This window comes from Dermacentor albipictus, chromosome 1 (assembly GCF_038994185.2).
Source record: "Dermacentor albipictus isolate Rhodes 1998 colony chromosome 1, USDA_Dalb.pri_finalv2, whole genome shotgun sequence".
Lineage (NCBI taxonomy): Eukaryota > Metazoa > Arthropoda > Arachnida > Ixodida > Ixodidae > Dermacentor > Dermacentor albipictus.
In genome coordinates this window covers 335,202,630-335,218,903 of record NC_091821.1, presented here as the reverse complement: position 1 = coordinate 335,218,903, position 16,274 = coordinate 335,202,630, and the positions used below count along the sequence as shown (strand labels likewise).

The 16,274-nt window shown below is 47.7% G+C and overlaps 1 protein-coding gene across 1 annotated transcript; it reads left to right on the top strand.

Annotated features, from left to right (window-relative positions):
* The first annotated feature begins 27 nt into the window (after positions 1-27).
* LOC135915040 (uncharacterized) lies at positions 28-15,357 on the top strand. Its single transcript, XM_065448017.2, has 2 exons — positions 28-6,517; positions 13,487-15,357. Exon 2 carries the CDS (start codon positions 13,500-13,502, stop codon positions 14,196-14,198), a length of 699 nt encoding a protein of 232 aa, XP_065304089.1. The 5' UTR covers positions 28-6,517; positions 13,487-13,499; the 3' UTR covers positions 14,199-15,357.
* Positions 15,358-16,274: the final 917 nt, after the last annotated feature.

Genomic DNA, 16,274 nt, shown 5'->3' with positions numbered 1-16,274 from the left:
GGCGCGTTGAAAAAAAAACGGGGAGGGGGGGGGGGTGTGGAGGGACGACAATTCGGCTCCAATTGGAGACCGAGTACATGGCCCGGACTCGGCTGAGCGCCGGGTACGCGAGGGTAACATGAAGTATGCACGTAGTGGCGGGGGCCGGTCCTGCATCAGGAGTGGTCAGCCTAGCAGTATGAACCGGCAGTTGCTCCGCCGGAACCCTTCTCTCCGAGTCATGAGGATGTGTCACTATGTATCGAGCAGAAGACATTAAGTTTTTTTCGCAGACCTTCGGAGAACCGTGCCCTCCAGGGCAAGACGCAGTTAGGTGTTTCGGTTAAAATAATCGTGAGCCACTTCAAACCGACGGGTTCCGCCTATTAAGAGAATAGCGCGACTTTGCAGCTAAAGCTATTTGTCCCACAGAAAAGCAGATCCCGTTCCAAATATTTTCCGGATATGGACTTACAGACCAGCCCCGCGGGCTGGGCCAGTGTATGATCGGCGCTGCGGCGGCAGGTAGCGTCCTGGTGACGGCGAACGGGAAAGTCGTCGAGATCTCCATATGCGTTGCGGCGAGGTAGTCGGTGATATCACGAAGCCGTTCACCCTGCTGTGAGCGAGGCGCGTTCAAGGCGAAACTTCGCAGTCCCATCTCGCGGTTAGGGCATCGCCTGTAGATGTGGCCGGTTTATTTGCAGTCATAGCAGAGCGGGCAGGGGTCCGCGGAGCGCACCATACGTCTGTATTCCTGGGGAAGCTGCTATAGACGACGAGCGGGCGTGCTGGCGGCGGCGGCGGACCACGGACCTGCAGCGTGTCGGAGCCATGGCGCGAGCGCGGAAGGAGACCCAGGCGGCGGGCGATGGCGGCGTAGGTCATCGCTTTCGCCTTGGGCTGCGACGATTCCTGGTGCACCTGAGGAACTCAGAGTGATCACTGAACTTCTTCTTTGTCGATGTCAGCGATTAAGGCCTCCTGAGGCTGCGACCTTAGAAAGGGCTTCTGCAGTTTCCCGCGAACGACCATTCTGATCGTCTCGCGCAGGTCGTCGGTGCTGAGTGCTTGAACATCGTTGTTGTTTGCGGTCAGCGTGCGGGGTTTATATTGCTATAGAGTCCGCATATCGTTGGTCTTCTCAATGGTAGTGGCTTCGCGAACAAATGCAACGAATTCAGGAAAGGTCTTGGGTGGATTGCGTATCAATCCGGCTAGGAGCTCTTTCTTCCCAACCCGCATCAAGAAACGAACTTACTTCTCTTCCGACATGTCGGGGTCAATGTGTCTGAACAAGCGAGTCATCTTCTCTGTGAAAATCGCTATGTTCTCGTTGGGTAGTTGCGCTCGGGCTTTTAGCAGAGCTTCGGCGCTTTCTTTTTGCACGACGCTCACGAAGGTGCTCAAGAAGCTGCTGCGAAATAAGTCCCATGTCGTCAGGGTTGACTCTCGATTCTCAAACCACGTTGGAACGGCGTCCTCCAAGGAAAAGTAGGAATGGCGCAGCTTGTCGTCGCAGCTCCAATTGGTGAACGTAGCGACCCTTCCGTAAGTTTATAGCCAGCTTTACAGGTCTTCAAATGACGATCCTCGGAAGATCGGTGGCTCCCTGAGCCTGTTGCCGCATGATGGGGGGCTGCCAGTGTGGTTGCTGGATTATCCTTTAATTTCTGTGGTTTTCTCGGGGAGTAGTCCATACTTCGGTAGCAACCCTTGTAGCCTGCGGCTACCTCGCTGGTTCTTGACGACGTTGGTGTTGTCTACGCGGTTCGGGCTTGGATCACGTCTTCGCGAGGGCGTCCGGTACGGGAACGCGTAAGCACCTCCACCAGATGTCACACTGTAGTGACGGTGAAGGACACAGCATGGCAAAACTGTGAATCATGAAACTTTTTTTTTATTGGGCGAACCTATGGCCACAAAAGCAAGTGGCACTCGAAGCACAACGATGGCCGCGAGCATAGTCGGTGATCTTCGAAATGTGATCTGTGGGTCAAGCGCGTCGGCTTTTATACATGACTCGTCGAAGGTTCCAGTATAACCATTGCTGCCCACTTGCCTTCCAGAAACTACTACACATTTCTCGTCACGCACACAATCAGATTAAACATGGTTTAGTGACTACAGACACAACAGATAGAATCAACGATAACCTTCGAGTGAGTTTCATATCATGCAGGCGTCTCTTGCGCTGAGCGATTTCAGGTTTTTAGCGGGTGAAATGCAGTCCCGGAGAAAAAGGGTAAATAAGTACGCGTGTCAATATGTGGAACGTCGGTTCAACGAGAAAATAGGTGTATGCAGATTGGGAAGGTGCGCATAAGAAGCCAATTCTTCTCGTGTCTTCTGACCTCTTGTATCCCCAACAGAGAAGTAGTGGCTGTGTAACACTCCCCCTCTGCGATAAGGCGCTGCATGAGATGCCCACGTGAATGAAGACGACGGTATTAATGCGAATAGTATTCTTTGGGAATTTGATACACTTTGCTACATGTCTGCCCATTCTAATCCATCTCACCTACCTAGTGACCCAAGTTGTCCATTAGCATGGGCCCCTAGGTATGTGCTGGCTGCTGTCGTGCCGAGCAGACAACATGGACCACCGTGTGTGCACCTGAATAGACCACTTAGGTCACTGGCTATGTGCCACTGGGTATGGGCCCGAACAGACAAGTTTGGCACTGCATATGTGATATCGGTATGTGCCCATTCTTGGCCGATTCCACAGAATGGATGTGCCATGGTGACACAATGGGTGCGTATCAATATCATTAAATATACTCAAGCGATTGCGCCCCATCCGAGTCGAGCGCGGCCGTTTGATGTATATAGTCATTGCTATGACTATCTATCGCGGCGTCACCGCTAGAAAGCGCAGCGTGTCTAGAAGGAAACGAGAAGAGCCTGGCTGCAGTACGTGCTTAATGCATGACGCCACTCCACATGCCTCGTCCGTTAAAGCTGCTTAGCGCTCAGGAGTCAGCCCCGTCCACTGTGCGGCGGAGCAGGTAGAGGCCCATCGCCGCTCGCTTCGAGTAAATGCATGGCGATGGACCGCCGGTGCCGCACCGCCGAAACAGACGAAGAGTATAATTACCATCGTAACATATAAAACGTATCACCGCAAGTTGCATACCTCTGATAAAAAAGATTACTAATCGCATTATCGTCACCAGTCATGCGCCATGAGTTTGTTTATGATTACACCACAATGACTGTCGTATGGATGGATGGGTAAAATAACTTTACTGAAAGGTCCTGCGAGCTACGGGACGCAAGGCCCCATAGAGCGGGCTGCTCCCACGTTGGTACCGGGAGTTTTAACTCCCTGGCCGCATCGTGGGCTCGCTGGACGGTCCAGAGCTGCTCCACAAGGTCCGTGCTGCGTAACGCTTCTTGTAGCCTGGCGGAATGTTGCTTCTTGTTGGCGTGGGTCCGAACACATGGCCGGAGCAAGTGATGTACATCTAGTGTGATCATAAGGGCCACGCGCGTTACACATACAAATGTGTGAACCACATACTGCCCGCGCGCCACATCATAGATACCTCTGGACGGATGTGCGATTCTCGGGTCAGCGGACGCTTTCCTAAGATACTGCCCTCGCTAGAGATGACCTGCACCTTACACCGCGTTGCTATATTTTTTAGTATTCAAGAATGTCATGCAACAATTGATGCAACGGACTCGGTATCTTTATGTATGTTATTCAAGGAATAGATAAAAGACAACGTCCACGCTTTCGCGTGTTGGACCCACTGTGTGGCTCAGTATTTCCTAGATTAAGGGAAAGTTTGTATGTGCGAATAAAGATAAAGAAAGAAGAGCGGGAAGGAATGTCTGAGAAAAACAATATATCCAAAGTTAGAAGCGCAGCGTCAGACGCATTAGCAGCGTCCGATTACGCATTCTTCCTTGGCAATGGAGCGGGATGCATTAATGGTTAGTGACAGAGATGTGTTATGCGTGGGGGTGTAACCAGCTCTGGCAGGTTATCGGCTTGATGACACACGCCAATGGATCGCAGCGCAATGGCTGAAGGACAGCGTAAAGGAACAGAGTTGTATGTATACATCGTGCAGCTTGCATATTCCTGTACGTTGCCTTCTGTGTGGTAATGGTGGACGATGCTGTTCTTAGCCAACATATTTCACCCTCGCACTGGAGGAATTCACTGCTGATTGCATGGTTTGACTCCGGCCATTACTAGTGAAAGAAAGAGAGATGAGGAAAACGGTGGGGGGGTTAAATTATAGATTTTGTCCTGCTTGCTAGCCTACACGTGGGAGAGAAATCGAAGAGTGAGATAACTAGAGAGAGAACAACTTTAGGGGCAAGGGTTTAGAAAGGTTACCTGCCCTAGACGAGGCGTATACTTTCTCTCGTCCACTGAAGCCTGTTGCCTACACTGTACTAGCACACGGCAACAGCTAAAGTTTGCACCGATCAATGTTACTCAGCATGCGCACCTTAAGCTTGAACAAGGGCGCCTACTTGTGCGAGTATCGATATGGATACCGGAGTACTCGGAAAAAGAGCAGCGCATTCAATCATGTTCGAGGCATTGTACTGATCAGTTTTGATTCCCCTTCTTCACGCGAGCCGCTGTGGTGAAGACAACTGCATCACTGAGGTCAAGAGGAAAGATAGATGGGTTCGTGAAGTACCAACTGGGTATCAATTTTTCTGTGAGCAGGCACATTCCCGACAGCCATTTTGGTGAAAGTAGTGTGTTTCAATATTTCATTTAGATTCGGGCATCTGAAACACATAATGAAACACACTGATTGTACATTTAAGTCACCGCAACACCAGCTGGAAGAGAGAGCTTCACAAGAGGTGCTTTCAACAGGAAACACTTTCGCGGGTGTCGAAGTGGACCGGAAAACTTATTCGCGACACCAGTTTGCTGGACATCGATACTGTCAAAAACCTTATACAGCCTGTTGCCTAGACTGTACTAGCACATGGCAACAGATAAAGTTATACTATATAGTAGATATAGTTGACCCATATAGCTTCTCGCTGCTGCGTTTATCATAGCGCACAGTCTATCTGCAGGTTCAATCACAGTAAATCAATCAATCAATCAATCAATCAATCAATCAATCCAATCACTCAATCTATCAATCAACCAATCAAATGTGTTTATTGAAGTGCCCTAGAAGAACTTCGAGGATCTTAGTGCTGGCGCACTCGGCAAAACAATGCACAAGAAGAACAATACAAGCTCACACACACACACATACACACTACACATATGTGCACACATAAAAGAGAAAAATAATTTCGCGAATACAGATTTTAACAGAGCATAAAATGTGTACGCGAAGAGAATAGAAAAGAAAAGTGGAGAGACAGGAAAAAGGGGCTAGAGAATGACGTAACGCACAACAGATATGAGAGTTTTTGTTCAATTATTGAAGTTTCTCCGAAACTCCTTCCAGGAAAATATTAAAGTTAGGCAATAAGATATCCATGCACTATGAATGGGCGCTATATGTCGCCTGCACTCTAGATATAGGGTCACAAAAATATGAAGGCTGAAAGGCGCGCTGTTTCCGTTTGCATTTCTGCAGAATCTAAAAGCGCGCATTAGAAAGCAAGTGCGGGCAGCACATTTTTCCATGTATTAATTTGTGAAGAAAAGAACATCCGAATCGGTGCGTCTACAGGTGAGGATAGGTAACGTGAGTGTCTGTGTTAGCTCTGCTAAAGGTTTTTGACAGAATCGATGTTTAAATGTAGACGTGAACTTTTTTGCACACTTTTGAGAAGTTAATAATTCGATATACAAGTGCCGCCCCAAATGACGGAGGAGTGCTCAAGAACTGGAAGGCATACGCTCTTACATAAAGTTACAACTTGCCTACGTTGTTTGAAGTCTCTCGTCACCCGACATACTGTCCCGAGCGTTCGAGGTTCACCCTAACTATTTGCGCTTGAAATATTCCCACCTTGAAACGGTGTCCACAATATTCGAGAGCTGAATTGCGCTTCATATCCTTCGCACTAAACAGAATACGCATAGTGAAAAAGGCCAACAACAAAAGAAGCAGAGAAAACATCAAGGCCGACGGAAAAGCGAAACAGAGGCTCCTAATCGAAATCGTTATAATTGTTCGTCTCACGATCAGGCATCACTTAGAACTCATCGTTTTAGGCCTCACAAAGCAGCCAATGTAGATATAGCCTTCCTATGCCGTGCACATTTTAACCTATCCCCCCCCCCCCCGCCTTCTTTCCCGCATCTCGGTGGCGCGTGTTTTCACTTTGCTCGGAGGCGGGCGGAAGCCACATTGATGGCTCGCCGGTGATCAGATCGGGAAGAAGGAGAAGGGCCCATTTGAGGAGCCAGTCGATCTCCACCGCCGAGGACTCCATGCGGAACCCCAACTCGGATCGAGAAGTGGCATTGTGCGCATGCGGCAGCTGGAGACCGCGAGCAGCCGCGCGCGCATGATTGATGCGTGGACCAACAGGGACGTCCGCAACCACGTTTGGTCCGACACCAGGAGGTGCGCAGCGAAGCCAGGTGAGTGCTCGAACCAGTCACACTGCGTTGAGTGCAGTACAGGTGCGTTAGTAAGCGGCTCGCCGTCGCGAGAGCGAACTGACGAGCATCGCGTGTTCGCGTTTTTGCCGTTGACGTTAAGCAACCAAGCGTTCTTCCGTTGGCCGGGGGCCGAATTCGCGAGCCTTATCGCGTCCGAGTGTGGACGGGCGAAACGCCGTTCTTTCCCCAGGGCATCATTGCATGTTTCGGATCTTTTAATGAGAAGAAAAAAATGTCGAATTCCTGGAACATGTGTTTATTAGTGCGAGGAAACGGGCTAGTTTGTTCTTTCCTATATTCATTCGTTCATTCATTCATTTCTTCTGCAGGCAGTGTTTAATTTCTTGGCGCCTGTAGGAGGCGCCAGCTGAGCCTCTTTTTTTCCATATAAATTTGCACATAACGGCTAAAATTCATAATTTAATACTTACAGTTTGTAGTTTTCAGATGTACTTATAGTGGAGGTCTGTGATAGCGCCTGTTCCCTTTCTGAATAATGAAATGTGGTAGCCACAAGCCTGTCGTGTTCCCAACTTTTAAAGTAATCTGTTACCTTCGTAGCTCGTTAAAAAAACTTTGGTTATTGGCCGGCCTCCTTTGATAATAACGTGCTCGCTGCCGCCGTTGGCTGGCGCCTAACCTAATCAACAACTCTAGCGGACTAGGCAGTTTGCGAATGCGCGCCCAGTCACCATCGCCTTCTTTTGGTCAAGGGGTGTTTTCTCAGATAAGCCAAACTAAAGCACTACTTGGAGCACAGAGAGATAATTGATGTGCGAAAGGTTAACCGGAAATCAAACATCTGGTTTGCTTCTCAATTAACACTGGAGGGGAGGAGGGAATTAAGCGGAGACAAAGATGGAAAGAAAAGCGGAAAGGGAAAGCATGCGCACGAAAAGAGAGGGAGAATAAAACGCACGCACGCAAGCTCGCACACAAAGAAGCGGGTGTGCAAGAGCCGTCGATTAAGTCGCTCGCACGTAGGACCTCAGCAGCGCCTTCATCGTCGACGTCACTTGTTGCGGTCTTCGGTGCGTGCTAGAGCGGTCGCGAGCGACCGTCTCATCGCGCTGTAGCGATGACAATAGCAAAGGACGTGTTCGATGGTTTCCTGGCTGCAACGATCTTCACAGGCAGTACTGTCGGCCATTCCGATGCGGCAAGCAAAAGTATTCGTCGAAGATGCACCAAGCCACCGTAGACGGAGAACAGTTGTCGCGGTTCAAGATAGTCCAATTGAGATGCGGAGTCCGAAGGATGGGTCCGAGCGATGTAGTCGGGTGTGCCGGAAGCCTGGCGCTTAGCATTAACCGTGTGACATCACGCGCGGGCATGCGGAACTTTGTCGCTGCGTCTATTCTTGAAAGCCTGATGTGTTCCTGCACCTCCTTTTCATGATCAGATCTAGGAGCTTCCTTCTCGTGCTGCTTGCCCGCGATGTCGCAATGGCCGGGAATTCGCTGACACGTGACGTTCTTGTTCTTTTCGGCAAGTTGACGACAGGCATAAGTAATTTCAAGTTCTATAGTGTGTTATGTGTTCAGCGTCATCGGTTCGATAGCAAAAAAAGAAAGAAAGAAAGAAAAGAAAATTGGCAGTTTCGTCAGAAGGGCGAAGCATGACAGAACAAGATTTAGCCTTGTGCTTGAACTGCTATAAGGCGGTGTTCTAAATATATCTGTACGATGACGCGCGATACGCGGGTGCGCCAAACTTTCTGGCAGCCTTAAAAGGGTTAGAGAGAGAGAGAATGAAGAGGAAAGGCAGGGAGGTTAACCAGATATGAGTCTCAGGTTTGCTACCCTACACTGGGGATGGGGGATAGGGGTTAGAAAGATGACAGAGAGGAAAACGCTAAAAAAGGAAAAAAAAAACACGCACATGTGGAGGCACACACACAAAAGGCGTTCCAGTTAAAGTCGTTCACTCAGGCCGGTAGATCGCAAAAAGCGCAATAGCGCTTGCACGGCCTTCTTCTGTGACAGTAGGTCCTTTCGATTTTCAAGGTGTTCATGGTGGATTGCGAGCAATAATGTACCAGCGTCTGGATGAGCAATACTGTGGCTTCCCTTTATATTCCAAACTGACGTTATGCGAGTACTCGAGTTTGTGTCTGCTGGCTTGACATGCTGAAGGCTAAGCAGTGCCCGTGTTAGTGTTTTTCTTTCTTTGGCGTCGGAGGTGCCACCACTATTATCAGCATTTACCACTTGGAGCCACAAACATAGAAAGCCATCGAACGATAAGTCCTATCATATCGGGTCTCTCAGCGCGCTTTATTTACAAAAGATCGTTGTAGAATTTATCCACGGACAAAGAGCAACCAGGAACGCACACATGAAGTATTACTGCACGATGATAGCGTTTCAAGCCTGCTGCCTTCCACCTTTATTTCGGTGCGTATAAGTCGTGTCCAAGGTTCACGAGCCGCTGGACCTCAGAAATTGTTGAAATTCAGAGCAGTTCGGGACCGCAGTCAGTAAAACCGTTCAACACTATGTTGTTCACATCATCATCATCATCATCATCATCATCATCATCATCATCATCATCATCATCATCTCCAATTACCCCTGTCCTGCGTCAACCGATTTCAACTAGCGACCGCAAATTTCCTCATTTCATCGCCCCACCTCGTCTTCTGCCGTCCTCGACTACGCCTCCCTTCTCTTGGGACCCATTCTGTAGCCCTAATGATCCACTGGTAATTTAAGCTACGCGTTAAATGACCTGCCTAGTTCCATTTTTTTTTCTCTTAATGTCAATTAGAATATCGGCTACAACCGTTTGCTCTCTGATCCAAACTACTCTCTTTCTGTCTCTTAACGTTAAAATTAAATAAAATTAAATCATGGGGTTTTACGTGCCAAAACCACTTTCTGGCACGCCGTAGTAGAGAACTCCGCAAATTTCTACCACCTGGGGTTCTTTAACGTCCACCTAAATCTAAGTAGACGGGTGTTTTCGCATTTCGGCCCCACCGAAATGCGGCCGCTGTGGCCGGGTTTCGATTCCGCGATCTCGTGCTTAGCAGCCCAACAACATAGCCTTAAGCAACTACGGCCGCTCTGTCTCTTAACGTGATGCCTGGCATTCTTCGTTCCATCGTTCTTTGCGCGGTCCTTAACTTGTTCTCAGGCATCATGGTCAGTCTCCAAGTTTCTGCCCCACATGTCAGAAGCGGTAAAATGTATAGATTGTACACCTTCCTTTTCAATGATAATGGTGAGCTTCCAGTTAGGAGCTGACAATATTTGCCTTATACAATACGTACATTACAATACATTACAATACAATGCATTAGTAGACACTAGAAATTCTAATAGCATGATGCATGCGCAGGCTGCATCATGCATGCGCAGGCTGCATGATGCATTCAGCTTTCTTTTCCACGTTCGACGGTCCGTATACTTTAAATGCCAACTGTGCGTGATTTCCACAAATTCTATTCGCCTATACTTTCTTGATTTAAAACTTTCAGGGACGCCGCAAAGCCGATCGCATCGTTTTCTGCCTGAGCCATTACAAGTGTTTTGTTTATCGCGTACTTTTCACACAAAGGTAAATCGTAAAGCTGGCAAGCATATTGTATATATATGAAAAAAGAAAGAAAGTGAGACATACAAATAAAAAAAAAGTGGGATCTCCTTTTGTCCACATAGGTAAGTTCATCATGAAAACCATTGCGCAACTTCGTTTCTCGCCTCTACCGCCTCTTCACGCCTGCCTGCAAAATTATCGGAAGCATCTTAAGGTGCTCTAGTGTTCTGATGAAGCAGCATGCGCGTCTTTCGCATGTTTACGTAGCGTTTACTGAGCACCCTTGATACCAGCATCGTCTTTCGGGACAGTTCATTATAACAACAGTTCTCGGAATGCGTGTGCTCCATCGAAAGCCTCAATGGCTACGCAATTGCCATATATAGCGCATGATGAGTGCGTGGGGCTAATAATTGAGTAATTGTTTATTGGTAGATATGGGTACGGCAAATTACCGATGCCTAGCCTCACCAAAATCATAAAAGCACAAAGCTGTCACGGAAAAAATGTCTTGGAAAAAATGTTTAATTGAACAAATGTAGCGGAAATTGGACGTCGTCGGCTTTGTACGTGTCGTTGCTCTAGCACCAGATAAACGCTTTGCTCCAAATAGTGCCCATTCATGAGTATGCTGGTAAATAGGCACTGCTTTGGGAAGATGAAACGAGCAATGGCTGCAACCGTCCGTCCTTTCTGATAAAGCTGCAATGAAACCTTTAAAAAAATGCTGTCACGAGCACCACAAACGTAGTTGCACAGAGAACTTCCAGCGTGGCTGTTACATATCGCGTCGTTCCCCTGAAGTGAAGTTGCCATGAAAAGTGGGGCTGGTATGTCGCGCTGTCCATCAAAGGGCTAATGCGTCTCCCAATGGTTGCAGAAGGCTGCGCAAGACTGTCGCGGCGTTGCCTAAAGCAAGCAGGAAAGAAATGTGTGTCTCCCAGCTGTGCAATTTGCTTGGGCAGCTGTTGCCCCTGCACTGTATTCTGGCTTTCGTGCCTTCGTCCAAGGTCGCCAGGCGTCGCTGCATTATACTTGCCTTGCTATACTTTGGAGCTCTTATGCTTACTAAAACTCTGGCTCTCGCATTGCATGGCTTTTTTCTGGGCGCCTTCGACATCAGCATCCCAATGTATCGTCAAAATGTCCGACAATATTCAATGCTATCACGGAATTGAAACGTAATTTCTTGTTTTACAGCGAAAAAACACCGCATAGGTTTTCTCTCGTTTCGACGCGCCAAGGACATTTTATATCTATGTGCGAGTGCGTTTATGAATGTGCTGGATTTTTATTTTTAAGTGGTTGAGCTTCAGTTCTATACGGGGCCTACAAATTATTTCCTAGAATTTGCTTTAACTACGGGACTCAAATCTCATCTGTAGTGCGCCTCCATCTATGCGCGTAATGGGACGTATTGTGCTGTTTCTTTTCTTCTTTGCTTCTTTGTAGTGTATACGTGTTGCCAATAATAATAATAATAATAATAATAATAATAATAATAATAATAATAATAATAATAATAATAATAATAATAATAATAATGTTGTTGTTGTTGCATCAGAAGGCAGGCCCGTCAAAGCGAACGAAATGGCTTGCGTGACTTTCAGTGACAACAGAAATCAAAGAAGCGAGAAAAAGGAACATTATTTAGTATTAGACATTGTTTATAGTGCCTTCAACATTTTTTTCATATTTCCTTTCGTGGTTGCAGTAAATATATGATCACGTAGGTCATTGAATATTCTTGGGACATGAGCATACCTACTAGCTTTACCAAATCTTGTGTTGCAGTAGGGTGCTATAAAACGCAACGTTTTCCGTAGGGCACAAGGAGCAATATATTCCTGTTTAAAAATCGGAGTTCCAAAATGTCTTACCACAACCGTTTGAGTGAACAAAGTTTTAAATGACGGAAGACCCAGACGTATAAACAAGTTCACAATCGAGTAATTAAGTCACTTGCCTCAAGAATGAGCACGTGGGCATTGTCAACTTAGTTGATATAGGATGATTATGACGAATAGAAATACAGAAAGTCAGAAAAAAAGTCGTTTCTTCTGGTGCTTATATAGCTTCGTGCGAATATTTCACACAAAATCTCATAGAATCTTTCTGAAAAGCACTGCTCATGCAGTCGCCACCGTGTAGGCGACTGCACCAGTGTGAAATCGTTCCATCGTGGAAACCGCGCGCGTACAAGGTAGTGCCGTCAAGCCCTTGAGCACGTGACGCGGTTGTTTGTCCAGCTGCTGCCATTTGCCTTGCTTCCTTTTCGACAAATGCAGCTGTACATCATTGATCACACTCGGAACCACCAGTCTGTTTCCTGATACTTGCCGTTGCTCTGCTTTAAAGAAATTGTCATCGTCGTATGTACAAACCGGACACACAAAACACGAACTACGAGACAGGACGGGAACTTTCATGCTATTGCACGTTCTTTCTCACCGTCCCCATTATGTGTCAGAACTGTTAGGAAAGTACATGACGCACAATACGACGTGTTTGAGCGGCAAAAAAGTGTTGCGGTGTGCCGCAGAACCTTGAACTCGGGACTTAGTGCCGCTTATGTTTGCAAAAAAACGTTCCAGCTAATATGCGGGACCATAAGTGGAACCAGACTAAAAGTGTAAGGAATAGGCGGCAGCAGCAGCCAAGTATGATTTGGCGGAATCGCCTAATAATTGAAAGGACCTACCTCCTTAAATAATACTTCGATTCACCAACAAAAAATATATAATAAGTGATCAGCATTCTCTCATTTCACCTCGTCGAATACGACTTTTTGCTTGAATTTCGGGAGCAAACATTGCCACAAGCTAGCTAGCAATGGAAGGATTCGCTGCAGGGCATACCATGATATAAAATACTTTGGTGCGTATCTCTAGGTGCACGTACTTAAGCAATGCATTTGCGAACTTATTGCCCGTTTACAAAGAGGTACAATTCTCTACTCCGTAAATGGATTCTAATCATCTTGTGCTTGATAAAATCTCTGTTACAGAGTCGCAGCCACACTGGTGATTGCCACCCGCGCCGTGTCGACATGATAGCCGGGGGCTCAAAATGTTCCAAAATATTCTTATGTCATGTGCCCATGTCCAGGTACCCGCCGTGGTTGCTCAGTGGCTATGGCGTTGGGCTGCTGAGCACGAGGTCGCGGGATCGAATCCCGGCCACGGCGGCCGCATTTCGATGGGGGCGAAAACACCCGTGTACTTAGATTTAGGTGCACGTTAAAGAACCCCAGGTGGTCGAAATTTGCGGAGTCCTCCACTACGGCGCGCCTCATAATCAGAAAGTGGTTTTGGCACGTAAAACCCCATAATTTAATTTTTTTTAATATCCAGGTGACTTTCATTCTCTTCAGAAAGGAAAACCTTGCTTCTTTTTCCTTCTTTACAGTGACGACCCTCTGATGTCCACTGGGGCTGCCACCATTCCTCTTTTGGCCCACGCTCTGTCCCTTGTCCTTTCGCTGACGCTACTGCATTTGGCGTTGCTGCCCCCAAAACGAGCCTCAGCGGAGGCTGCACCACCAGCGCGCCAACGTCGCGAGTCCCTACTGGTCACGCAGATCTGCATGGGATCGCAGAGGTTCACCAACACCATCAACCTCCTGCTGTCGTTCGGGCAGCGGGTGCTGTCCCAGCCCAGGCCGCTGGACGTCGGAGGAAACTTCGGTCTCAACTTGACGCTACGCGGACTCGACACGCTGTCCCTGCGGGGCACGGCGGAGACGTATTGCGACGACAACGTCGCGCAGGCGTGGCTTCCGCTCAGGTTGTCGCCGACCATCGTGGTCACCCTGATGTCCCCGCTGCCGTACCTTCCGTACGTCCAGAAGGACATCTCGGGCACGCTGAGCGGACTCGAAGCCAACGTGGGTTTGCGAGTGGACAGGAACGACCCCAACGGTCGTCTCGTGATCGCGTCGCTCGAAGTGGTGAACGTGGACGCTATCGACGTGGAGCTGAGCTCGTTCGCGTCCTTTTCCGGCACGCCGCTCACCTCGTTTTTCCAACTGCCCGGCATGACGAGAAAGATCGCCCTGCTGGCGCCCGTAGTTCGAGCCGCATTGCAGATGTTCATCGACAGGGGTGGGTTTAGTCTGTGAATGCGTGAACGCCTTCGTACAACCAGCAACGAAAGCAGTGCCGTAATGAAACAGCAGGAAACTTTGATTTCCGTTGTGATGCAGCGTGGCAGCTTCGCTATAAGAGGTCAAAAACACCTATTGGGCACTCGCCTTCCGTATTAAACATGCACTTGAATGGAGAACCGTCTAAGTACAAATGCTTATACTCTTCTCCCGCATTAATTCAGTGGATACGTTCAACTTGGAACATTAGCAGCCTTAGGATGTGTTCCGACCGCAGGCGTACCAGGTCTGTCAGCAAGTCCTGACATGTGCGACGTTTCCGTGGTCAACGGGAATGTGAAGCACTGCAACAATATTTCTCATATATAGCTTATTCAATTTGTAAGAGCATAATTTATGCAGCTGCCAAGGATATATGGGTATAGTCGTGAACGAAAGTCTGATGCCCACAGACTTCGGGGAAATAAATATATCGCAGTCTAGTCATGCAGACGGAAGCTAAGTGGGGCTGCCGACGTCATCGTGCTCGATCAATCCATTGCACTGACAGAGTTCTACAACTACGCTGTCTGCGTTTGGTGCGCTGTGTACAGTGTTCTTTTCGCTGATAAAAACCAGCAACCAACGGTGTTTATAGTACGTTGTCGTGAGTAAATTCTACGAAGGAAACATTGATTCATGGGGTTTAGCGTTCGAAAGCAACACTGAAGCTATAAGAGACGCCGTAGTGTAGGTGTCCGGATTAATTGTTGGTCAAAAGGACGTCGCTCTCGCCGGTTCTCTCCTCTGGCAACAACCTCACCCAGTGCTCCGGGAAGCGATGGGGGCGTGTCCGCGCGGGTGATTTAGAAAGCGATTTCCGCCCCTTATATTAACAAAACGAAAAAAAAATTTTCGGAACCGTAAATTATTAGGTCTGTTCTTCCAAATCCCAGCAATTCATGGAAATTGAAAACCGTTTCAGCTTCCCTTTAATGTACAGATAAATGTAAGCACGCGAGATTTTTCCTGTATTTCACCGTTATCAAAATTCGGCCGCCGCGACCGGGATCGAACCCTTGACCTCGTGCTCAGTAGCAGAACTCCAATGGCACTGCGCTACCTCGGCAGGTTTTTCAAATAAAGAATTAAATTATTACACAACGTTGTTCGTGTGCACTTTCCTTCGTATACAGTGCGCCTGAGCGCTGCGGTCTTGTCCCCAGTAAGTACGCCAAACCCACATGAAAGGTAGTAAACCCACGTGAAGCTTGTAACAATTACCCCTTCCATCTACACGTAGGTGGCCACGTCCGAGGGATCGTCATCATTACAGTCAAATCAAGTCTGCTGCAAGATTAACACGCTTAAGAAAGCGTTCGAGTCTCTATATTATTTTACGGACGTATGACATGTTCAAACTGATGTCCTGTATAGTTGCAACATTCGCCTGAGAAATAGCTTCGATTCCTTTATCATTCTTCGCAAAACAGTATGGAAGCTCAAGCCGTCAAGGATGACGAATGACGTTTCACTATAACAGTAAATCCACAATAACATAATCGATTTAAGAACCCTCGTTAATGCCCGTAATATAGACAGGCGCACCAGGATTATAAGTACGAACGGCATGCAATAATATGCGCATAAATCATTTGCACGGTCCATATTGGTTACTGACCGCATTTCTAAGAGTATGTGTGTTCCTGAAAGAGCCAACCCGGGTTTTTATATCGATGGATAGCGTAGGATAAAAAAAAATGAAAATCAAGGTTGCCAGCTCCCAGGAGAGAACATCCGGGGCTGATAATGAAATATGAATACACCCGGAACAATTTCCTCCGTTACCGAAGCCATATATAACTTTATACATCTGCGCATCTCTAGTAAAAACCCCGCCAGAGTCAATAGACCATAACTAAATGGGAGCGACTTCCTTTCTTTAATTCTTTTTAGGAATGAACGTTCCTCACTTGCTATGCTATTTTTTCCGTGTTTCCGCATCAATGACGTGGAAGCGGCTCACTGCCTGTGCTTAACGACCGTGTCCATGAGGCCCGTTCCGAGAATTGACGATGGTTGTTCCTGAAGCCCAGGGATTGTTTGCGCAGG

Bases quoted from the DNA above. Each gene is read 5' to 3' on its own strand.
- LOC135915040 (XM_065448017.2), top strand. From the start codon at position 13,500: ATGTCCACTGGGGCTGCCACCATTCCTCTTTTGGCCCACGCTCTGTCC.